Below are 25,444 nucleotides of genomic sequence, written 5' to 3'. Positions count from 1 at the left end.
CCAGGATGGTCTCGATCTCCTGACCTCGTGATCCGCCCGTCTCAGCCTCCCAAAGTGCTGGGATTACAGGCTTGAGCCACCGCGCCCGGCCTACTTCTTCTTTCTTTAAAGCAATTTTTACTATTAAGAATGAATTCAATAAGAAAAAACTTTGCAATCAAACTATTCATAAGTTTAAAATTAGAAGGGAAAATGTTCTTTTCTATCTTGTACCAGGCAAAGAATAGTTCTGACTTCTTAAGAATCAATCTTAGAAATGGTAAGATTCAAGTGATTTGTTATAACATAGGCCAGACAAGAAGAAAGAACATTAGTAGTAAAACTAGTTAGCCTTTATTAACCCAGACAGCAGTAATATTCACATTCTCACATATTCCTAAGAGAGACAGATCTCTAATGCCATTTTTAACTGAACCCACGGAGAAGATAATTAAGACTGTCCATTTTCTCGTTTTTCCCTCTTTCTCTTACTTACTATTTTTTTTGTATCCAGTGTAAGCTTACTTTGGTATACAAAAAGAAACTAGTGTCCATAAGTTATCAAATAAGACTCCTGCAATTAAAATGGGTAAGGCAGTCTGGACCTGGGCTTAAAAATACAGGCTTGACTCATGCCGATTAGGATGGTACTATCAAAACAAAACAAAAAAAAAAAAAAAAAAGAGAGAGAGAGAGAAATAAGTGTTGATGTGAATGTAGAGAGACTGGAACCCTTGTGCACAATTGGTAGAAATGTAAAATGGTACAGCTGCCATGGAAAACAGGATGTCAGCTCCTCAAAAGATTAAAAACAGAGATACCATACAATCCAGCCATCCTATGTCTGGACAAATACCCCAAATAATTGAGAGCAGGGATTTGAAGAGATATCTGTGCACCCATGTTCAGAGCAAACATTATTCATAATAGCCAAATGGTAGAAACTACCTGAATGTCTATCAAAGGATGAATGAATAAATGAAACATGGCATCCACATCCAATGGAATAGTATTTAGCCATGAAAAGGAGAAAAATTCTGACACATGCTACAACATGGATGAACCCCGGGGACATTATGCTAAGTGAAATAAGCAAGTCACAAAAAGATAAACACTGGTGAGCGTATAACTCCGCTGATATGAGGTACCAAAAGTAATCAAATTCATAGAGGCAGAAAGTAGATTAGAAAGCTGAGGGAAGGGGGAAATGAGGAGTTATTGCTTAATGAGTACAGGGTTTCAGTTTTGCAAGATGAAAAGTTCTGGAGATTGGTTGTACAACAATGAGAACGTACTTAACACCACTAACTATACACTTACAAATGAGTAAGACAGTAAATTTTATGTTATGTACATTTTACCACAAGTAAAACACAAAAACAAAAACAAAGGCTTGAAAGTGGGGACATAAATGCTGGCTTCCCTCTTCTACCTTCAAACGTTGTGACTCCAGATAAGCTACTTATTGAGTTATGGATGCTCAGATTCCTTATCTGTGAAATGGGGATAATAATAGTGCCTACGTCTCAGGGTTATGAGGAGGATATGAGTGAACACACGTAACATATTTAGCACGGTATTTGGCCATGATAAGCACGCCATAAATGCTGACTTTGGGTCCCAGCAGTAGGCATGGAATATTTAGCCAATGACAATTATGGGTAATGATTTTAAAATTTGATAATATATTGTGATTATGTTTGTAAAAGGAATCTTTATTTTTTAGAGGCATTTACTAGTATATTTCTAGATAACATAAAATGTAAACGGGATTTTCTTCAAAATAATCAGGGTTGGGGGAATGGGGGTAGATAAGAGCACAGATGACATAAGATTGGCTGGTGATCTGATGACTGCTAAGAGTGGGTAATAGGTATGTGGGATTATTATACTATTCTCTCTACTTTTGTATATGCTTGAAAATGTTCATAAAATTTCCATAAATAGAGTTCCTTAACGGAGTTAAAACAAAAAAATCCTTGATCCCAATCTTTGATGATGGCTTTCAGATAATTTTTCAAACTAGTACATGGTCATGGATTTGGTATCGCTGACCCTAGGTCCTGTCTATCCACACGTTTTCTTCAGGTGGAGTAATTGAACAGCATAGCAATTTTTCCACAGAAGTCTTAATTGCATAAAAAGATCATCACAATAAGCAGGTTACCACAAAATTAGGCTGCATGTGAGCACAAGATAAAAATATCGATGTTCTTAGCATCTTAAAACTGTGTTTTTCTCAAGTTTCCTATTCTTCTGTCCCTTTCACTAAAAATGCACACATAACTTTCACCCATTCCCACCACCATTTTGAGAACACCCTTCTAGTCTGTTGTACTTCTCATCAGTTTCATCAAAAGAGGTCAGGTGATTAGCTGGGTGTGGTGGCACACGCCTGTAATCCCAGCTACTTGGAAGGCTGAGGCATGAGAATCGCTTGAACCTGGAAGGCGGAGGTTGCAGTGAGATTGTGCCACTGCACGCCAGCCTGGGTGACAAGCAAAATTCCATTTCAAAAAAAAAAAGAGGTCAAGTGAGACAAAATAAGTCCAAAGCATAGTATTTTGCTTTAGATGCCAGGGAGACCAAGGTGGGAGACTTGAGGCCAGGAGTTCAAGACGAACTTGGGCAACAAAGAGAGACCCTGTCTCTACAAAAAATAAACAATATCAGCTGGGGCTGAGCACAGTGGCTCATGCCTGTAATTCCAGCACTTTGGGAAGCTGAGGTGGGCAGATCACCTGAGGTCAGGAGTTCAAGACCAGCCTGGCCAACATGGTGAAACCCTGTCTCTATTAAAAATAAAAAATCAGCTGGGCATAGTGGCGTGTGCCTGTAATCTCAGCTACTCGGGAGGCTGAGGCAGGAGAATCACTTGCGCCCAGGAGGCAGAGGTTGCAATGAGCCAAGATCACACCACTGCACTCCAGCCTGGGCGACAGAGTGAGACTCTGTCTAAAAAAAAAAAAAAAAAAACACAAAAATTAGCCAGGATGGTGGTGTGTGCTGATAGCCCCAGCTACTCAGGAGGCTGATGTGGGAAGATCACTTGCGCCCAGGAGGCAGAGGTTGCAATGAGCTGTGATCACACCATTGCATTCCAGCCTGGGTGACAGAGGGAGACCCTCTCTCAAAACAAACAAACAAAAGCGTTACTGTTTTTCTTAATGTAAATACCCAAATCAATATTCCTACGCCAGTGGCTACATGCGTACAACACTATTTCTAGAGGCTCTGGCAGACCAGCAACCGACTGGCTTCCTCATCTTATCTGGGACTTTTGGGCCGTTCTGGTTTAGAGTTGGGCTGGTGGTAGAACCGATGATACCATTGTCTAGACTAGAGGAAAGGATGGGAGAGTAGAAAGGGTGCCCCAGAGAATTCAAATGGAACTGCCCTTTTAGATAGTAACACTATAGTTAAGGAACAAAGAGAGGGACACTACATTTCCTTATTTATGTATTGTCAATGGTGATGTTTAGAATACTACCCTTTCCAAGAGGCAAACATGAGGGAATTAAACCAGGCAGAGTCTTTGAAATAATAATTTCCCCACTACTGTTACTTGCTGAGAAACCCTTTTCACTGTGGCAATCTGAAAGTAACCTTGTAAAACACACTATGTGGAAAAACAAAACAAAACAAAAAATAAGCTGACTTCTTAAAAAAAATTTTCAAAGTTTGGCTAACATATCAAAAGCCAAATCTCTAGCAATATAATTTAAATGCCAGGTTACACTGCTCCTTCCTGGCCCCCTATCCTATCCCTCAAGTATGATTTTTTTTTTATAAACAGCAAAAATGAATGGTTATGCTTATCAAGTTTTAGAGTTATCTCCTGATTGTGCAGGCTGATACATTTGGTAGAATTTTGACAAAAGCTGGTCTATATCATTCCACTATGGGTTAGACGGCCATGCATGCAGATCCTTCATGGGCACTTGTCAAGCACATGCAAATTATCACTCCTATTGGACACAAGAATCCACACAATCAGTGAGAACACAGACAATAGTATTGTCTTTGTTGCTATTGCCAGAGTGAAGCTGTATTTGCTTTATTTTAATGAACATGTCCTTGCAATTTATTTGGAGGAACAAGATTATACACAGATTAAAACAATTTTGGAATTACACGGCCAGATAAATATCAGGGTTTTTTCCCATATGTTAAATCATTGCTATATGCTTTCTTTTTTTTTTTTTTTTAAGGGCTTAACAATTGTGTTGGAGAAAGGACATCAAATGATGCTTAGAAATGTGATACACATTTTCATTTCACACTCCATCAGCTTTTACAACTGTAGCTCAATGAAATGTAAGAGAGAGCCTGGCAAACGGCCATATTTACCAAGGTATAAAATAGGGGTCAGGTTACTTTTTTATAGAAAGAAAAAAAATGTTTAATTTTCACTCCACATGACTAAAGTAGATATCCAGCTAACACCCTTCTGAAAGGCACTGTAACTGCATATATGATACGGTTTAGTGCCTGTTCAGCTGTAGGATTTTACTACAGTATAAACAGCTTTGTAAAGCAAGAAAACACCCCTTTCCTTATCCCTTTCCACTCAGGATCTACTGACATAGAAACCTACTGGATCAGATCATCTTTTGGTGTCAACATTTTCGCCTGCAAATAATGGCTTTTACCCCCTACTTCTAAACTGGAAGCAGAAACAGCCAGAGAAGCAAAGCTATCAGCATCAGCAAAAACACATCTTTCTAATTCAGATTTCAATCTGTCAGAAAGGATTAAAGCCTCATGCATACATAAAAAGGGAACTATAAATGATAACAGAAACATGGTCTGGAATCACCGTGCTTCCACAGCTGCTGTTTTACTAGCAGTGTAGAGAGGAGAGCATCTTTTACTTACCTTTGTCAAACCTGAGACTTCTCCCTTTGCTAGAGGTTTGCTGATGGAGGGTGTGTACACTTTGGCATCAGACACCGGCTGCCCTTTCATAAAATGTTTGCCTGATTCACAGATGTCCACTTCAACCATTTTCCCCATGAACGCAGGGTTCTTTGGCACTAAAACCTTAAACACATTTGTTCAAGAGGCTTAATTTTTAAAAATAAACATTTTACTTTAGAACAGTATCAGATTTATAGAATTATTGCAAAGATAGTATGGAGAGCTCCTGTGTACCCAACTCCCAGTTTCCTTATTATTTACCATCTTACACTTGCCACTATTAATGAACCCAAACTGATATATTATTAATACTATTAACCAAAGGCATACTTAATTATCCAGGTTTCCTCATTGTCCCTCAGTGTCATTCTTCTATTCCGGGATCCCCTCCAAAGTGGGCTCTATCTTCTACCTGCTCAAGGGTCTGGGGAGCCTGCAGGAAGGAAAGGCACTTCTGGGAGGGGCCCCCGGGCCCCTAGGCAGTGCTTTTCCAGTGCAGGATGCGCCTAATGTCCTGAGGCACGTGGAAGGCAGACCTGGGAAACCCCCAGCAATCAGTCACTTCTGGACAGGCCTTTGATATGTTGCTCTTGGCTATTCCATGCAATGAGGAAAACCGAGACAATACTGATGAAAGCCTTATACTTTTAATACTTTCCAAGTGAGCTGTCAGAGTAACGGTTTGAAAAGGCACTTCAAACACAGGCCTGTGTGTCTGTGTTCGCGCATGTGTGCGTGCTGTGTTCTGAGGGAGAAGGAGAAACATTTAAAAGAATCTTCCAATAACACCGAACACCACTGTTTGGAGCTAAAGGACTCCTGAAATGAATGGCTGCCGTTTCTTTCCCTTGCTCTGTTAGAAAAAGCATGTGTTTGTCAGTCCTGGGGATCTATCTCCATCTAGAACCAGTCCTCTGAAGGGTACTTTGGCTTGTTCACAGGCAACTGTCAGGTGGTCTCTTTCCACTAGAGATTCCTGATAAAGGTGCTTGTTTACCTCGAGCAAACGTTTCCTTTCCTTTGGGAACTGCAGGTAGCTTGTGTGCATGATGTCTCCCTCACACTTCTATTTCAGCACTGGAGCGACTTGCCAGTCTTTTCAAGTTAGAATCCAAAATAAATAGACCAATTCTAATCCAGTAATGCTTGGATCTCTACATATAATCTTCACCTCTGGAACTCATCTTATTTAGAAAAATAATTCCTAGAAATTCTTTGATATGCTTAGTTGTAGAGACAGAAAAGTCAGATGAGAGCCAGGAGTTCCACAGCCAATCTCTCTGAGAGGCAAAATTGAATCTTGGTCTGAGTTTGATTTTTATGACCACTGAGTACACTGCTTCATCAAAGTATAAGAAAAAGGTCACCTGGGTGGTGAATTACTTATGGCAGGCAAAACGAACTAAAAGAGCTTTAGTGTTAGGATATAAAAAGCCCTTTTAAATCAGTTTTTATAAAATAAGAAAATCTCTAGACCAAACTAACCCTGGGAGATTTGGTACTATTCTGGGGAAAAGTAACCCTCCTTGATCTGCTGCCTTGATCTGAATGAAGGGCTCAGTGTTTTCCCCTCCTCCAGTTTTAATAATTGGAAAAAGCCCGACTGCTTTAAATTGGAGGAAGCAGCTAACGAGGCATGCCACTGCCTTTAAAATGAAGGGAAAAAAGTTCCCTGCTGAGGCAAAACCCAGATGGCAAGAGAAAGGAGAGAGAAGAGGCAACCAAAATGCAATCAAGCTCCTCCCCAGGGCTGAGCAGAAGGTTGGCCTGAATAGGAAAATGGCCCTCTGGAGTATATTAATGAGATGGGAAATGGGGAAGCGACACAGTCCAGACATAGAGTGCTGGGAGCCCTTCCTCAACTGCAGCCTCCACTGGTACTGAACAGAGCACGTTTAGTCTGGGCTTTGAAAAGTCCCCTGGTTCCTGGGGACCCACTGCCCAGTCTGAGATGATTCCCTGGGGAATGTCAATGCTAGGGGCCTCTTCAGCTCCTGCTTCCCTGCCTTCTGACAGAGGCAGCCTGCTTCCTCTGCCCATCCCTCATCCGACTTGTCCACATTGGCCTTCAGCGTCTTCTCAAGCCCTAATTTCAGCCATGACCCATAGCAAACATTTTCACCTCTCATCTGATGAGAAAGAAGCAAAAAAGCAGGAAGCTCCATTTGATTTTAATACAATCCAGAATGATCAATGAAGATCTCCATATGCCCATGAGAGTCTCCCACACAGGCTATCATGAGATGGGAGAGGAGGGCGTATCCCATCTCTTCCCTGGCCTTGGCCCTTGCCAGGGTCAATGCCCCTGAAAGAGGCACTCTGTTTTCCTCAGTCACTTTTGAATTGCTCTCCCACCTGGAGGAGTAGAAACCCCAATGCTGAAACAGAAGTCAGGCTCCTCGGTGGGCAAATGCAGGCCAGCTTAGATGGGCAGGGAAGGAGGGCTAGTAAGTGGGGGCGCCCCTAGGGATGGCCTCCAAAGCTCTCACAGTGAAGCTGGTTTGATTCTCACACTGTTCTGCACAGTCGTTCATACAATTTGAGTTGAGTCCAAGGAATAGACTCTTTTTCCTCTGCTCCTAGCATTTTTATCAAGGTAGAAGTTTAAAAAAAAAACAACAACAAATAAACAAACAAAAACAAATACTAAAACCAAACAAAACTAAAAACCCAACCAACCAACCGACCAACTAAAAAAACTGTCCGGGTGATGTGCCCGTGAGAGGAAATCCCTGCCCTTTCACGCTGCTGTCGCCCATGCAGACATCCTTCCTGTCGTCTGAGCAGGACTTTCCCCCTTGCTTTGCCAGGGTGTGGGAATTCTGGCAGTGCTAATTGCCTAGTTCCAAACGCCCAAAAGCCCAAGGCTGGTCCTGTCAAAGATTAATGTGAACTAAAATAGACTAAATACACCTATTCCTTTGTAGAGAACATATTGTAGAGTAAGTCACAAAGATAAAGCCCATGTTAGCCTGGCTGGCTTGAGGCTATAAAACAGCCTTGTTGTGACAAGATTCAACACTCTCCTCTTTAAATGCCCTTTGCTTAAACTTTCAGGACCCTTTCTCATTTTGGAGAAAACTCAAGAACACTGAAGTGCCTCTTACCTGCTCATAGAATCGATTGTGTGCAACATAAAACTTGGAATCAAAAGACTCTTCTGTTACTAACACTTGCTGTCTTTCACCAATCTGTGGAGAGAAGGGGAGGGAAAAAACGGGTAAACACCTGTGAATCCAAAAATAAAATTAAAATAAAGGCCAGCCCAAGCAGGTCTGGACCAAGTAGCGTCTTCTTGAATTTAAAGTAGACTCTACATTGCTGGTTATTTAACAGCGAACACTGCTCAAATCACGGATTCAAATTTTTTGAAAGACATTAATTATCTGGCAACATAAAATTAGCATAGTATAAACTCTTATTTTCTTACATAACTCTGAAACAGAACTTAATCTCCTTCAACATAAGTAAGATAATTAAAGCTTCTATGACATACAAAAATCTTCTAAATATCACTTTGTTTCCTGAAACAAAGTTGCAAAACAAGCCAGAACAAGCTGCTTCTAATCCAAATTCATGAAAATATTTTGGCAATATAAAAGAATAGTAATAAACATTAATTTGAGTTATAAGGGATGTAACACTAAAGAAAATGCCTCTGGAAACCAGTCATTAGGACCTTGCACCTCCACATTTCCTATCTTGCACACAATTCTGAAAGTACTGAGTAATTCACAGAGCTATTTACTTATTATATACATTTTCTCTGTCACAGTCAACTGTCTCTATGCTGCAGTCATGGCCCCATGTTCATTTATTATTTTTTAAAGAGAAAGACAGCAAAAATATGGAACTGCTAATTTTCTACAGGATTGACGTACATTATGATCTAAGCACCCATTTTTAATAGCAAAGAAGTAAATCAGCCAAAACAATGGGTAAAGAAGTGTGACTATTCTCAGGAAATTTACAATTTCCAAGTTTATTCTACTGTGAAATGCAGCATTTAAGGTATCAATTACTCTTTTTTTTTTTTTTTTTTTGAGACAGAGTCTTGCTCTGTCACCCAGGCTAGAGTTCAATGGTGTGATGTTGGCTCACTGCAAATTTCGCCTCCTGGGTTCAAACAATTCTTCTGCCTCAGCCTCCCGAGTAGCTGGGATTACAGGCATGCGCCACCACACCTGGCTAATTTTTGTATTTTTAGTAGAGATGGGGTTTCGCCATGTTGGCCAGGCTAGTCTCAAACTCCTGACCTCAGGTGATCCACTCACCTTGGCCTCCCAAAGTGCTGGGATTACAGGCGTGAGCCACCATGCCTAGCCTCAATTACTCTTTTTACAAGGTTGTCAAAATGTCTGATACAGCCAACCAACTGTACTAAATGACTGTGCTGGGGATTATTTTTACCATTGCTACTTAATAATTATGACCCCCAAAATTAAAGCCCATTGGCAAGATAATTTTTTAAAATTCCTATTCTCATTTGTAGGGACTTGTCACCACGTTCAGGCGGTTACCATGAAGGAAACATAAACACAGCTGCACTAAATAGACCACCTAACAATTAAAAAAAAATCAAACTCCCCTCTCCATCATACAATGCCAGTACCTAAATACACCATAATTTACTATCTAGTTTACTATCTCATTCAAAGTGTAGCCCTCTTAGCCAAAAGTTGTAAGGTCTCTGAGATGACACTTATTAAAGACTCTTTTCATTCTCTGAAAAACAATGGAAGTTCTGGCAACATTAATCCCCTTAAAAAAATCAAGTGGCAAAAAAGAAATTTTCCCCAACTTCTATATTGAGTTTCACTGCCTCTGTTTGTCGAAAAGGGCTGGGGGATATTGGGTCTCACTGAAGTATATTCTTCTAGAAGAAAACTTAGAATGTTTGCACACATTTCACAGTGTGAGTTGCTTATGACTTAGGATAAGTATCTGTCAATGGTTCTTAAGGAAATCTGCAATTACACTTCATTTAACATCAAGTTTTCAGGAAATTAACAACAATGTGAAACTGTAGAGCCACTGAACACTACGCTGCTTCTTTCTTCTTCTTAGAATCAATGTGGAGAGTAAGGGCCATCATGTCTGGGCTGCTCTATTTCATCTGGAGATGATAACAATGACAGTAATATATACAGCGTTAAAAAGACTTGCTATGCTTATATAGTAGAAAGCCGGGCTTTTAATCAACCATAAGATAACTATTTGTAGGTGAGTATTTAACTATTATTTGCCGAAGAGACTCAGGAGAACCGCAGTGTGCACTAGTTCATAGTGGCAAACACCTTTTCAGTCGGCCTATTTGTGTCCTCAGCTGAGGAGTCATCCTATTTGTGCCCCCAGTGTCACTGGCAAGGCCCGGTGGCTCATGCCTGTAATCCCAGCACTTTGGGAGGCAGAGGTGGGCAGATTTGAGTCCAGGAGTTTGAGACCCGCCTGGGTAACATGGCAAAACCCCGCCCCTACAAAAAATACAGAAATTAGCCGAGTGTGGTGGTGTGTGCCTACAGTCCCAGCTACTCAAGAGGCTGAGGTGGGAGGATCGCTTGGGCCTGGCAGGTTGAGGGTGCAGTGAGTTGTGATCATTCTACTGCATTCCAGTATGGGTGATTGAGTAAGATCCTGTCTCAGAAAAATAAATACATACATAAATAAAACATCTCCAGAGGCTAGGCACAATGGCTCACGCCTGTAATCCCAGCACCTTGGGAGGCCAGGGTGGGTGGATCACTTGAAGCCAGAAGTTCGAGACCAGCCTGGCCAACATGGTGAAACTCTGTTTCTACTAAAAATACAAAAATTAGCCAGGTGTGGTGGCATGTGCCTGTAGTCTCAGCTACTTGGGAGGCTGAGGTGGGAGGATTGCTTGAACCCGGGAGGCAGATGTTGCACTGAGATGAGATTGCACCCCTGCACTCCAGGTTGGGTGACAGAGTGAGACTCTGTCTCAAAACAGAACAAACCAAAACAAAATCTCCAGAGCATACTGAGCAAAAATGAGCCTAGGAAGGCTAGGGCTTTGATCAAAAGCTGCTGCAATCCGTCCTCACCCCTTAAAATAAATATATGTATACATATATATTATAAATATATATGACTTGCCGGAGCCCGGGAGTTGGAGGCTGCAGTAAGCTTTGATCATGCCACTGCACTCCAGTCTGGGCAACAGAGTGAGAACCTATCACAACAAATGAACAAACAAAAAATAATAAATGCTTCCCTCAATATTTTTTAATGAATGAAGTCACATGGAAGTGAATATCAAATATAACCTTTAAGAGAATCAACTCTTCCAAATAATATTAAAGTCAACACTGAAGTTATGGAAGAATGAGTTCAGATGACATTCTGGAAGATGCAACTTCACCTTGGTTGCAAAGGAACCTGTGGGCTAAGCAAATATATACAAGCCTCAAATTTCTTTTTAAAATGAGCCACTTCCCCTACACTTTCCAGCTGCTGTCTCTCCCGCCCCATATGGTAGCCCTGTGTGGTTAAAGACCCTCATATAACAAAATTGAGAGTAATCATCCTGGCTTGCCATAACCAAAGAGTGCCTCTGCTATCCGAGTAAGGAAGTTCTAGTCATAGAGCTAAGGCAGGGCATCTGGAGAAAAGTGGCAGGGCTACAGATATCTTCAGGACTCTAGGACCACACCACCCAGGTATCTATTATGCTAATGGCAGAGGTAGTCCACTAGAAGGGATCAGAGTTTGTCTTAAGGAGACTCTACACACATCTGAGAAGGAAACTTCTATGGCTGCCTCACCATCGCTGACAGATCCTTGCCTAACAGCTGAAACTACCAACAGGAAAAGGTTACATCATTGTGAAAAATGGACAAAATCCCACAAGTAAGGAAGAGGTTGAAAACCATGGTTCTCATAAAATGTGTGACTGGCAGCCTGCTATAGTTTGTCCCAGACAAAACTCATGTTGAAATTTAATTGCCAATGTCACAGTGTTGGGAGGTGGTGTCTTTAAGAAGTGATTAGGTCATTAAGATCAGTTAGCGTCTTTCTCCAGGGACTGAGTTAGTTCTTGAGAGAATGGATAAGTTCACATGAGAGCCAGTTGTTACAACGTGAGGCTGCTTTTCGTGTTTGGTCTCTTTGAAAGCCCTTCTGCTTTCTGCTGAGTTGAAGTTCTCACTAAATGGGTTGCCTGATCTTGGACTTCTCAGCCTCCAGAATCATGAGCCAAATAAACTTACTTTCCTTATAAATTATCCAGTCTTGGGTATTCTGTTATCGCAACAGAAAATGAACTAAGACAGAGCACAATATAATTGTTCAGCAGAAATGATTAAGATACAACTGAAATTCTAAGTCCAAAGAATGGTCTAGTGGGTGGCGTCAAGAGAATTGTAACATTCAAGGTTAGGAAGAAAGCAGAAAGTGATGGATGGACAACAAAAGGTCAGAAGCAGAAGCACATAGTTCTAGAAGAACCCAAGGGAAAAGAGTCTGAAGAGGGTTCTTTGAAATCAACAGATGCCACATATATGGATTGGTCAGCAGGGGACAAAGACACAGGGTCTGAGCAGATTATTTTTGAGATAAAAGAGACCTATGTTTTGGGCCTTCACTGTCCTCATCTAAAAATGAGAAGCTGGTAGAAGTGGGACGGAAGTGGGGAGAAGACAGTAGGGCTGCTGAAGGGGAGGTGGATTACAATATTTAAAGGATCTTTCAATTATGAAGTTTAAGTCATTCTTGAAGGCAGATCGGTAGGCTGGGGATCAGGACATCCAAAGGTTTCATGGGAATCAGCTGAAGGAAAGTATGTACACTAAATCAAGCCTGTCTCTCTTGTTCTCTCTCTTTCTCTCTCTCTCTCTTTCTTTTTTTAAACAGCAATATATGCTTAGAGCCCTCTGCAAATTACAGCTACCTTCTTGCTGTACTTAAACCAACAACTTGATTTCCAATACAGTACCTGCCAGGAAACAATTACAGGGTATCTCAAGAGGCTATTGAGTGACTTGAAGTTTCCTTAAAGAACTCTGCCAAAATCTCAACAAAGCTTGCGTGGGTGTGGTGGGTGGTACACACCTGTAATTCCAGCATTCCGGGAGGCCAAGGCGGGGAGAATCATGTGAGGCCAAGAGTTAGAGACTAGCCTGGGCCACATAGCATGACCTTGTTTCTACAAAAAAATTTAAAAAATTAGCAGGGTGTGGTGGCGCACATCTGTAGTCCTAGCTACTTGGAACGCTAAGGCAGGAGGATTGTTTGAGTCCGGGAGTTCAAGGTTGCAGTGAGCTATGATTGCACCACTGCATTCTAGACGGGTGACAGAAGAGAGATATCCTATCTCTGAAAAAAAAAAAAAAAAAAAGGAAATCTCAACAAAGTACTTTGTTTCTTTTTTTCTTTTTGAGATGGAGTCTTGCTCTGTTGCCCAGACCAGAGTACAGTGGTGTGATCTCAGCTCACTGCAAGCTCCGCCTCCCAGGTTCACACCATTCTCCTATTTCAGCCTTCCGAGTAGCTGGGACTACAGGCGCTCGCCACCACGCCTGGCTAATTTTTTTTATTTTTATTTTTAGTAGAGATGGGGTTTCACTGTGTTAGCCAGGATGGTCTCGATCTCCTGACCTCGTGATCCTCCTGCCTCGGCCTCCCAAAGTGTTAGGATTACAGGCGTGAGCCCTCACGCCCGGCCCCAAAGTATTTTCTTATAATCCTAAGAAAGATGTCCTTTTCCTTCTGATTTGTTTGTAGGCATATAGTTTATGGCTGGTTAAATAAAATGATGTTTATTTAATTTCTGTAACATGCTAGAGGTTAAAAGCTTCTGTTGAGAATACAAATGCTACAATATTTCCAGGGGAAACTCAGTTTCCATTTACAAAGCTTTGCCTTTTAAGAGATCTGTCAGGAAAGTAACTTGATTATAGCTATCTGAAGTAAGGGACAATTCTTACCTTCAGAGCTTATTCTTTTACTTAATTCAGCTCTATGGACTTTTGAAAGTGGCTGTTGGTTCTGGTACCTGCTTTAACAACCTAGGCATACTTCATAATGTATTCATCAAACGTAAGTAGAGAAAGTAATTTTTTCCTAGGATGTACAGAATTTCATTTCATCATTTTAATGTTATTTAAAGACATTTTATGAAAAATGAATTATAAAAATATTCCTGTAAAACCATCCCTTGCTTTCTCTGACTGGGTCACTAAAGTGAAGGAGGGCGCAGGAAACATCTCTACAAGACCCCGCATTACTGCCAACCTCGCAGGGCTGCTGGGAAATACGACCCCGGCTGTGAAAGAAAGAGTGTGCTACAATTTTCTAGGCCTTGTTGAAAAGATATGAGAAAAGCTCTTATACTTTTTTTTTAATGAAAACCACAAAGGCAGAAAATAAAAGCAGTATTCCCCTAGACAGACAAAGAAAGTAAGACCTTGGAGGGGGCTTAGCAATCTCTCTGATTCCACAGGGAGAGAACTAAGGTCTGGCAAGATGGGTGATTTGCTCAGTGGCAGTGGCAGAAGAAAGGGAAGTCTTTGAACTCTTCCCACTACTCAGTGCCTCCTATTTAATTGCTAGCTGTGGAAAACTTACAACATCATGGATCTAATTCCGCAGTGTATGACTTTTCCTTGAGTAGAGAAACATCTGTGACAAACAAATAGCAATGTTTTTAAATTCAATTTTGGGGTAGATTTTTCAGTAAGTTACATAATCAGCTAGCTGTGTCATTTGTGTCACATCTATGCTTAAATTTCCCAAGTGCCTGAAGTTGTGAAAAACATCAGTTCTAACCATATGGCCAGCAGAGAATGCAGATAAAACACACACTTGCATTTAAAAAGCTGTGGTTTCCAACAGAACTTGGTTGCTGAATGAATGCTCCTCAAGTACACTCTAAGTCATCATTTGTCCTGAAACAAACAATATTCTACAAGGCTATATAAGGATATAAAGAGAGAAACAGAATTGTTTGAAGAAAGGCAGACATTACTCAAATTAAACAAAGACATCAGGGTATTTGGGCTAATACTTTTAACCCAGTAAGAAATGTTGCTTGCAAAAGTATTCTTTGGACTAGGAAAAGCAAAAGGTTTCTCTTAAACTCATATATGGCTTTAAACATAAACTGTAAAATTTGCTTTTCTCTTTATAACTTTTTTTTTTCTTCTTACTTTTGCTTTACGTGAACAGAAAGCCTGACGTGGCTTTGGAAAATAATGTCAATCAATTTGTATTCTGAGATGCTGAGTTACAAAAAGATTTCAATATTACTATTTAGAGTACCAAAACATTCACAAAGGACACAGATATATGGACCTGTGCAAGATAGACATTTATTTCTTGAAAACAGTGTTAAGGAGAAAGAAACTATTTTGTTTCCCTTGAAGAACTGCTGACAATTATTTTTTCTGTCCATTCTTTGCCTTAGGAAAAGAATGGAGGTTAAAACACACAAAGCAAAAGTTCCTGTAATCATTTACATCATGGTCCTAATAAACTTGAATTTTATCTGTGTTTATCCTACAGAATATTCTGACATGCTACTTCTGTAGCTAAGTTTTTTCTTTAATTGTAGATAATAAAATACAATGTTTTGACCTGACTGGTTTCTGAATGCATGACTCTGGGAAATGTCAAATGTCTTTCTTTCTTCAGCTCCAGTCAAATTAGGTTTTTTCTCCCCCCCGCCCCCCAAGCTGCCTGGAACATGTTAAACACAAGGCTGTGACCTTAAACTCTGAAATAATATTTCTAGTGTCTGTGCAAAAGCCTGCCCTCACATACACCTTTAGACTAATTACTGCAGTGTAATGTTGCCAGTGAACCGCTGTAATTACACTTGGAGAAAAGTATGGTCTTGTTCTTCCCTAGCTAATGAAAATGATAACCTTTCCATTTTGATTCATCATTCACAACAGGCAGAGCATGCGATGCTGGGTCTCCTGGGTATACAGTAATTTTCCTGACTGTTTATGCACACTTCTATTTTCTGGCCCTGCAGAAGCTGGAATTAAAGAACCAGGCATACTTATGCTAAAAACGGTCAACAGTAACAATAGCAATAACATTAAAATTTAATATCATCCTTACCCCACAATGCCATTCTATAATGAAATAGGGCCACGACACAGGAATGTGTGTCAAAAATGATGACAGCATAGAAAACAAGTAATGAGCCTTTAAGTCCATCGTATTCAAAATGCTAGCCATCAGTTTATTGGTCTACTTAAGCGTTCTTAAGAGAAGATGTTGGACAGTTTATTCTCAAAGCGCTAGAACTGGTAACTGATTCTTAAACAATGACAAAAAAAGGATTTGTCAGGTTATTTGAAAACACTGTCCTCTGTGGAAAAAAAATTCTTTAGATACACTTATTAATAGATATAAATGTACTCAAAAGGGGAAGAATGTTCCTTTGAAGTGGAATAGCCACCTTTTTAAGTATCTATGCTTATCTATTAATTGCCATGAGTATCTTAGTAACCTTATTTCTTCCTTCTGTGCATTTCAGAAATAACCTAAGTAGAAAGAAAAATTGCAAAACAATTTGGCTTTTCAAAAGTTCTTCTTCCCTTCTTTGTGCAGTGATACAAGATACAAACATCAGACCCAAGGCAGTTCTACCGAATCAAATCAGACCATGAAGTTTCTTCTAACAAGAATCCCCTTGTGCTTTTCTTCACGCTGGTTGGTTTTCTTCTAGCCGTGTCTACCCCAGTAAGAGGAAGACAATCCAAGGTAGTCTCTTCCCCGCTGGGGGCAAAATCCCATTCTTAGTAACAAAGCTATTTTCATCTGCTGATTGAGAGCCAATAGTAAGAGTAAATAGTTACACAGGAAATGCCGCGCTGACGCCTTCCTGCCTGGCATCAGGAATCCATATCTAAAGCTAACTAAACTGCCAGTTCAAAAAGCAGCTGCATTTTAACCACCTGCCTGTACATTCTGAGTATTCTAGAGCATTCAAAGGTATTGCCTATAATGCTTTTTGTGGAATTAAAAAAAAAATTGTGGTAAGAACATATAACATGAAATCTACCCTCTCAACAAACCCAGACAAGTTGACCCTCCTATCACAGAGCCGGCACAAAGTACATCAGGTCTGTTTTTCCCCACACTGGGCAAGCTCTGTCATGCCCAGGCAGCCTGGGAAAGTGCGCAACATTGAAAACTGAAGTCCTATGGCCAGATCCTGCCAGTAAGATCTATCCAAGAGATCTGATTCATGGAAAGGGCCAGTGGAACCAACACTGGATATAAGTGTAGAAGTTTTTTATGAAAAGGCCAAACCTAAAAATTGAACAGAATTTCCATTCACTTCCACCCTCCTGATCTATTCCCATTGGTCTCTCTCAGTCATTATTTGGCAAGTCTAGGCCAGATTCTCAGAAAGGGACCTACTCATAAAAGTAGGTTGTACACCTTAAAGAGATATGATTTTATTTGTCAGTTGAAAAGATGAAAAAGAAGAAGCCACAAAATACTTGGAGGAAATAAAATTATTAGACATGCAATGTGTTGATGAAACATTTTTAACATAATGTCATGTCGCCATAAATGAGAAGTTAACCACTGATGAAAAAAAAGTATATTAAGATTGTCATAAAGTCAAAAAGCAAATAGAAAAAATTGCAAGTATGACATATATATTGACATGTTATATGTTACATAGTATATATAAAGAGCCTTTACAAAACAGTAAGAAAACAATAAAAGTTCCCAACAGAAAAATAAACTGCTAAAAAAGCAATTCAAAACTCAAAATCGAAATTACCTACATACAGTACATATGTGAAAAAAGTTTCGCTTCATTTTCAACAAAGAAACACTAAAATAAGGAAATGTCCTTTTTTTTTCTTCACAAATGAGCAAAAATATGTATGAATACTGTGCTGTGCTTCTAGGAAAACATTTTTTTCATACATTCCCCATCTCCAAAAGGCACACAAGTAACCAGTGATAACATTCAATACGTCACTTTCTTGGAAGGTGCTTGTAGAAGCTTTGTTTCACTGACAATACAAAAAGTAAGCCAAATTAAAAAAAAAAAAAAAAAAGCAAAAGCAAAAGCATTGGAGAGAGAGATTGTTTATGTAATCTAGTAATCTGCAGCAACCGCTTGCCAACTTCCCTCACATCTTCACTGCTCCAAGTCCTCATTCCAAAAGCATAGGGCATCAGGCACCTCAGTGAGCTACACTACCAGGCATTACCAATGGCATAAAACTCAGAATAATTCAGAGAAAGATTCAGACATTTGGAAGAAAAAAGGTGTGGGCGTGGTATGCAGGACACTTTCTAATTATCTTTATGGCATAAGAAAGCTTCTTTTCAAATACTAAATTATGAGAAAGGATGGATAAGCTCCAGCCTACCCAACTTCTAAATGAGAAGGTTTAAAATCATGAATTCAGAGCTAGATTGGATAGAAGAGAGGACTTCAGAGATCTTTTAGTACAAACTCTTCATATTACAGATGAGAATACAGGCCACTTAGAGATTAAGTGACTTGGTCAAGCTCACGCACCTCATAATATTTAATCTATAATGTTAAAAATGGATTCTATCCTGACAGTTGTTTTAGGCAAGGGGTGAATTAATCAATTACTTTAAAACTGCACTGTGTATACAGTAGCCCCAGCCATATGTGGGCACTTAAAATGTGGCAAATCTAAATTGAGATGTGTTATAAAACACACACCAGTGCAAAGTACACACCGGATTTCAAAAATTTAACATGAATAAAAGAATGTAAGACATCTCATTAATTTCTGTACTGAATACCTGCTGAAGTGATAATACTTTTGATATACTGGAGTAAATAAAATACATTATTCAAACACATTTCACCTGTTTCTTTTTACTTTGTTAATGTGGCTATCAAAAAATTTAAAGTAACATCTGTGGTTGGCTCCATATTTTTATTGGAGAGGGCTGCTCTAAAACACGATGATGTTGTTTTTAAAAATTTAGCAGAAATCTACCATTTCACTGTTTTAGAAACGATATTAGTCATTTTTCAAAAAAATTAAAAAAAAAAAACTCACCACACTCCTAATTGTGGCAATCATGTGAACATAATGTTTTAGTTTTAGGAAGGAATGTATACATGTCTATAAACTGTAAAGGCAGGAATTTTGAAAAGCAAAATTGCTTTTTTGGACCATTAAATTATTCCTGCTTCCATTTTTCTGGTTGACCACAGCCTCCCTAAAACCTTATGGCATGATCAACTTGCTCACTGTTTTTAGGGAAATCCAGGCAACCAAGGACAGGCCATCTACATTTTCCAATCTGTCATTTTCCAGTCAGTGTGGCTGCAAAAGCAACCATATAAAAAACAGTGGCATTTGGACTTAAAAGGCAGAAAGTAATCATTATCAAAAAATTCATTTTTTAAAAACAATAATCCAAAAATGAATGTCCAAAATATGTACTGCCTTTGGTAAGATGAATCTTACATTACCCCCTCCATTCCCCAAAGAACTCAGCATAGATGTGAGCAATAAATAACACGTGCAGTATACCCCACCATCTTTCAACCATTTGCCAGTCAGGATTGAGGCTGAGGAAGCAGAAAAGATTAAGCAGAAATCAAAGAGAGCCAAGCTCTAATGGTGTCTAATTAGCATAACAAAAGGCACTGCCACAATCTTTCAGCAGTGGGCAATACATCTCATTAAAGAAGACTGAATAACAATTATTCTCTCCTGACCACCCCCCCGCCCCACCCCCATACTTCTTGGCTTAGCTCCGGGAGACCCTGAGAGCCCCGCTCCAAGAGCTTCTGCATTATTGGCCAGGCATTCAGGCTTCAGGGGAAAGAGCCCACTTGTATTACTGTGCACCTGCATCTCAATGCTTTATTCTGATTTCCTCTCCTGCGGTGAAAATGTAGCTTCTTCAAGCATGTACAAGTCCTGATATGCAGTTTATAGGGATATAAATTGAGAAATGTCAATGATGACCTAAAAAATGAATACTACTTCTTCTAAAACATCTTTCTTGAAAGAAAATTGATCTAGTATTTATTTCTCTTCACCGATTCTATTTCTCCCTTAATATTACTTCACTGTCTCAGACTTAATGAAGCTAAATTGAAATTCTAACATATTTTATCGCAACCAGTAATTTGCTGTGTGCACACACAGGCATGCACACACTCATAGATACATATACACATCATGCCATTTAAGTGGGAGTACTTTGGTTCAGACCTATCCTCTCTCCCTATTTCCCCTTGATGTAGACAAGCAAGGAAACAGATGAAATTCAAAGAAAATCAAGATTGCAGGTGAGCATGTGAGTAGTTTTTGTATACATTTAAACCAAGAATAAAAGGTTTCACTTAAATTAATAATTTAAAAATTCTTCCAGGGTGATTACTAAGAAAGATAAAAGCTTTAAACAATCCTATGTACTTTTTCACATCAATCTGCTTTGGGGGAAGGATTGAGTGAGAAGGTGAGAGAAAGGACACAGTTATTTAGTCCAAACAATTTTCGATTCTGAGCTATATTTTTTGATCAGTAACACCTTTCAAAAGAAATTTAGTATGAGGGCTGCTTTTTTTTTTTTTTTTAAATGGCCTCTCCTGCCAAACACAATGGTACATCCTCTACTTAAACCCGAACATTGCCATGTCTGCAAGTTGTTCTAGGAAAAGCTGTTTATCACAGATGTAGATAGGAGCCACTGCAATGGTTCCTGAGACTAAATAGCAGAAACAGAGCCAACTCAGGGAGTAGCTGGGAAAACCTATTTAGTATGTCTGGATTTTCAAACTGCTACAAAATTACTGCATTGTAGGAACTAAGAGACCTTGAGAATATTCAAGTCATTAAAATCATAGGCTGGGTACTGTGGCTCACCCTGTAATCCTGGCACTTTGGGAGGTTGAGGTGGGTGGATCACTTGAGCCCAGGAGTTTGAGACTAGCCTGGGCAACATAGTGAAACCCCATCTCTACAGGAAAAAAAAAAAAGAAACAAAAGTTAGCTGCACATGGTAGTGTACACCTGTGGTCCTAGCTACTCCAGAGGCTGAGGTGGGAGGATCACTTGAGCCCAGGTCAAGGCACCAGTGAGCTATGAGCGTGCCACTGCACTCCAGCCTGGGAACAGAGTGAGACCCTGTCTCAAATAAATAAATTAATTAAATAAAAGCATTGGCTAGAGGCCTAAGGTGAGATATTTTAATGCTATAATACTTTGCACATGACAGTATACAGCTAAAATAAACCTTAGACGATCACTTGAATTCTAAAAGGCCTTTCTCTACGTGGTGAACTACTCAGCATTTAACAGCTGGTTTCTGCATGGTGGCTGACGCCTGTAATCCCAGCACTTTGGGCAGGCTGAGGCGGGTGGATCACTTGAGGCCAGGAGTTAGAGACCAGCCTGGCCAACATGGTGAAATTCCATCTCTACTAAAAATACAAAAATTAGCCTGGCATGGTGGTGGGCATCTATAATCCCAGCTACTCAGGAAGCTGAGGCAGAAGAATCGCTTGAACCTGGGAGGTGAGATTGCAGTAAGCCGAGGTCGTGTCATTGCGCTCCAGCCTGGGAGACAGAGCAAGACTCCGTCTCAAAAAAAAAAAAAAAAAAAAAAGTCAAAGAAATGTATTTGGGGGTAAAATATTTTTATTTCTTTTAGGGCCTGTTATCTGTCATGTGATGCTGTGCCAGAATCAGGTTGGAATCTGGTATCTTATTGTTACAAAAAGTCTGTTCTGTCAGTCTTAAGTTCTCTGTTTTAATGTTACTGCTGATCAGCTGCACCTGAATTCCAGACACAGGAGAGCATAATGAGGCATGTCCAACCTACCCCTCCCCCAACCCCCCATCCCCGCTTCCTCTCATGGCCTAAAGTATCACAGTTTTTCAGGTTAACTTTGAATGTCCCTGGCCAAGAGGATGGGTCCATTCAGTTGGGTGGGGGGCTTAGAATTTTATTTCTGGTTTACAACAGTAATGATGTAGTTTTAGTCTTGAGTTGTCTTCAGATGAATAACCTGGCTTTTGGGAGTCACTGGCAGAAGTAATAATATGGAGGAGGTCCAACAGCAGGTGCAGGACAAGTTAGATTATTATTGGTAACATAACCCATAGCACTTCTACTATCTCCAGGATGGTCTATATTTAACTAAATTCCAGCTTCACACACATCTTTCATTTATTATAAGAAGACAGCTCTGTGAGCTGAAACACATTCATAACTTCAACATTACTACTGGACGTCTTTATTCAAAGTAGTCATGAGGGAATTTTAATTTCAAGTAGAAAACTGTCTTGGGGCTCTAATTGCTGCTTCAGAGAGGAGTAACTTTTAGAAAGCAACAGTGTATGGATATGTGACTAGTTACATGGAGTCCAGATTATTGCTAAATATGCTAAAAAAAGGAAAAGGCTGGAGGAGGAATTAGGATCTTGGTCTTGAGCACAGGTCAGCATTCCTGGTAGGCATACTGCCATTTCTCTGGGGGAACCCTGTCTGAAAAGCAGAGGGACCTCTTTGCTTTTCGAAGCCATGGCTCAAACGGGTTGCAGAAACGTAAGACAAAACATATTTAATGGGAAGAGGGTAGGAAAATTCTCCAGTATTGATAAATCTGCAATTCCAGTTTTTTTCAGTGGCTATTGGAAAGATGAATTATGCTGGGGGAAAAAAAAAACCAACCCAGAGCAGCTTCCTGTCATTTCTAAAACATGATCCTATGCCTGCTTGAAAGAGTTAAGGCTGTATAAATATTTATCATTCTTCTTTCAAAAGGATAAGAAAAATTCCCTTTGCATACATGAATTTTAGATTGCAAGGCAAACATGAAGAGATGGTCAGGGGCCCATCATCTTAATGAGGATATGGTAATGATAATGATTTTTTTAAGCTTGCTTATATGTGATCAAAACCTAGAGATTTTGATTTTATACTAAGGCATGCACAGAGCCAAGAATAGTTAATGCTTTTAGCAGCATATGGATGGGATGACAGGAATACCATCAAGGGCTTACAGTGGGACCAGGGTGAAAGATTCATTAAAAGTGATAAATAGGATATGCCTTTCTTAATGTTTTTCAATTGCATATTCAATACAGCAGGCCAGTGACTATGCATTTTAACTGTCTTTATTTTTAAGACAGCTGCCAGATTTTAATCAGATTAAACAGTTATTTGCAAATGAGTACCCCTTCATTAACATACCAGAATCATAACAATAAACAATTCTGTTACTAAACAGTACACAGGACAGCATGAAGTTTAAGAACCACGCACACATATAGCACTACAGCAGGGTAAAATACTCCTTTTAATTTGAGCAAACCAGTTACTTTAAATTTTAGGGGAAATAACCTAGAAGAACGCTCACAAGATTCTAAATTCCAGGAGTAGAGATTTTGTTTATTTGCAACTTTATCCCTAGTGCCTAAAACAATGCCTGACTCATAATAGGTTCTCAATAAACGTAAATGAATGAAGCAGCTCTTTTAATAAATAGTGATATTCTTACAGTTACACTGTCAAGCACTGAAACCTTCTGAAAAATTGCTAAACTGAAATAAATCAATGGCATTTTTCTCAAAAATTTAATTCTGTAATTTATTCGGAAGGCCTTAGAATAGCTGTATTTTTTGTTATCAACTGTGTAACAAAGGGCAGCTATAATAATCTTATTTCATCTAGTTTCTTATTTTTCATTTTCACATATACTTTTGCTGTTGCCAACTTATAGAAGCACAGAGAATTTAAGTAACTTGGTTCAGGATACTGTGTAAGTTAGATAGGTCCTAGGTGCCAAACTTCCTAGTGCACTGTTTTCTGCAGTAAACAACGCTGGACCATCTCTTTGCTACTTATCATGTGTCTTGAAGAAAACATAAAACAAGTTCTTTAAGAGAAAATAAGAGGTACTGTAATGACCATTAATAACAGGTACTTTATCAATACAGTAAAGCAGAAAGAAATGGCAAATGAAAGAGAAATTTTCATTATTACCATTCACTTGTCAGTAGAGAAGGAAGAGAAGTAATTAAAATATTTTTTCAAAATGGCCATATAAAAGTTCTCTGTAGTAGGTCACAACATATAAAATACAGACCTGTTGATATCAAAATACTGACTAAGAAAACTATCTTTAACATCAACATGTAAGATTTGTGATTAGATCTCTGCCTTAGTCTGTTTTGTGCTGCTATAACGGAATGCCTGAGACTGGGTAATTTATAAAGAAAATGTATTTATTTTGGCCAGGCGTGGTGGCTCATACCTGTAATCCCAGCACTTTGGGAGGCCAAGGCGGGCAGATCACGAAGTCAGGAGATCAAGACCATCCTGGCTAACACGGTGAAACGTCGTCTCTACTAAAAATACAAAAAATTAGCCAGGTGTGGTGGTGGGCACCTGTAGTCCCAGATACTCGGGAGGCTGAAGTAGGAGAATGGTGTGAACCCAGGAGGTGGAGCTTGCAGGGAGCCGAGATCGCACCACTGCACCCCAGTCTGGGCAACACAGCGAGACTCCAGCTCAAAAAAAAAAAAAGAAAAAAAAAGAAAATGTATTTATTTTCTCATGGTTCTAAAGGCCAGGAAGTCAAAGATCAAGGTGCCAGCATCTCATGAGGGCCTTCTTGCTGCATCATCCAATGGCAGAAGGTAGAAGGGCAAAAAGAAGGCAATAGAGGGAGGAGAGCGAGAGTGGGTTGAACTTGTCTTTTTATAAGAAACCACTCCCATGATAACAACATTAATTCACTCATGGAGGCCCTCATGGCCTAATAACCTCTTGAAGGTTCCAGCACCCAATACCACCACACTGGGGATCAAGTTTTAGTATGATCTAAATGTCTCCTCCAAAACTCATGCTGAAATTTAAGTGCCATTGTAAGAGTGTGGAGATGCAGAATCTTTAAGAGGTGATTCAGTCATAAGGGCTCCACCCTGTGACGGATTAAAGCTGCTATCTCCAGAGCTAGTTAGCTATCTCGACAGTGAGTTTTTATAAAGGTGAGTGTGACTCTCTCAGCTCTCTCTTACTCCTACCCTCTTGCACATGCATGCATTGTTTCTGTCTGTGTCTGTCTTTGTCTCCTGTGCTCTGTCACCACATGATCTCTCTGCCAGCAGTAAGCGCCTGGCCAGATGCTGCTGCAAGGCACTTGGACTTCATGGCCTCTAGAACTGTGAGAAATAAATTTATTTTCTTTATAAATGACCCAGTTTGTGGTATTCTGTTACAGCAGCAGAAAAAAAAAGACTAAGACAAGTTTCTAATACATAACATTTAGAGATGCATCCAAACCAGTGCAGAGGTTCTTTTCTTACCAGATCACAAACAGAAGATAAAAACTACAAAAGGTCTTTCAAAAGATGTAATTGCTGTTTCTTGTTTAGTCAACATACAAGATGAATACAAATTAATGAAGCAGAATTAGTAGCCTTAAGGGTGACTCATACCTAGTCAAAAAGGTACCTGGAAAGAAGTTTTTAAATTCAAAATGTTAATTCAATTTCCTTACTAGTTATTTCTGATTGATTCTGGTGGTGTTCCTCTGAGG

General features: G+C 39.7%; 1 protein-coding gene across 2 annotated transcripts in view; it reads right to left on the bottom strand.

Annotated features, from left to right (window-relative positions):
* Window positions 1-25,444, bottom strand: part of CDKAL1 (CDK5 regulatory subunit associated protein 1-like 1) — a 715,588-nt gene that overhangs the window by 26,212 nt on the left and 663,932 nt on the right. For both annotated transcript variants that reach the window (XM_011962766.1, XM_011962767.1), the window contains 2 exons: window positions 8,007-8,090; window positions 4,858-5,022 (listed from right to left, as the gene is read on the bottom strand). In XM_011962766.1, the coding sequence (XP_011818156.1) occupies window positions 4,858-5,022; window positions 8,007-8,090 (249 nt within the window). The remainder of the gene's footprint in view (window positions 1-4,857; window positions 5,023-8,006; window positions 8,091-25,444) is intronic.

Source organism: Colobus angolensis, unplaced genomic scaffold (genome assembly GCF_000951035.1).
Source record: "Colobus angolensis palliatus isolate OR3802 unplaced genomic scaffold, Cang.pa_1.0 Scaffold6, whole genome shotgun sequence".
NCBI classification, from domain to species: Eukaryota; Metazoa; Chordata; class Mammalia; order Primates; family Cercopithecidae; genus Colobus; species Colobus angolensis.
Note: the sequence above shows the minus strand (reverse complement) of the source record. Positions and strands in the feature narration are given on the sequence as shown.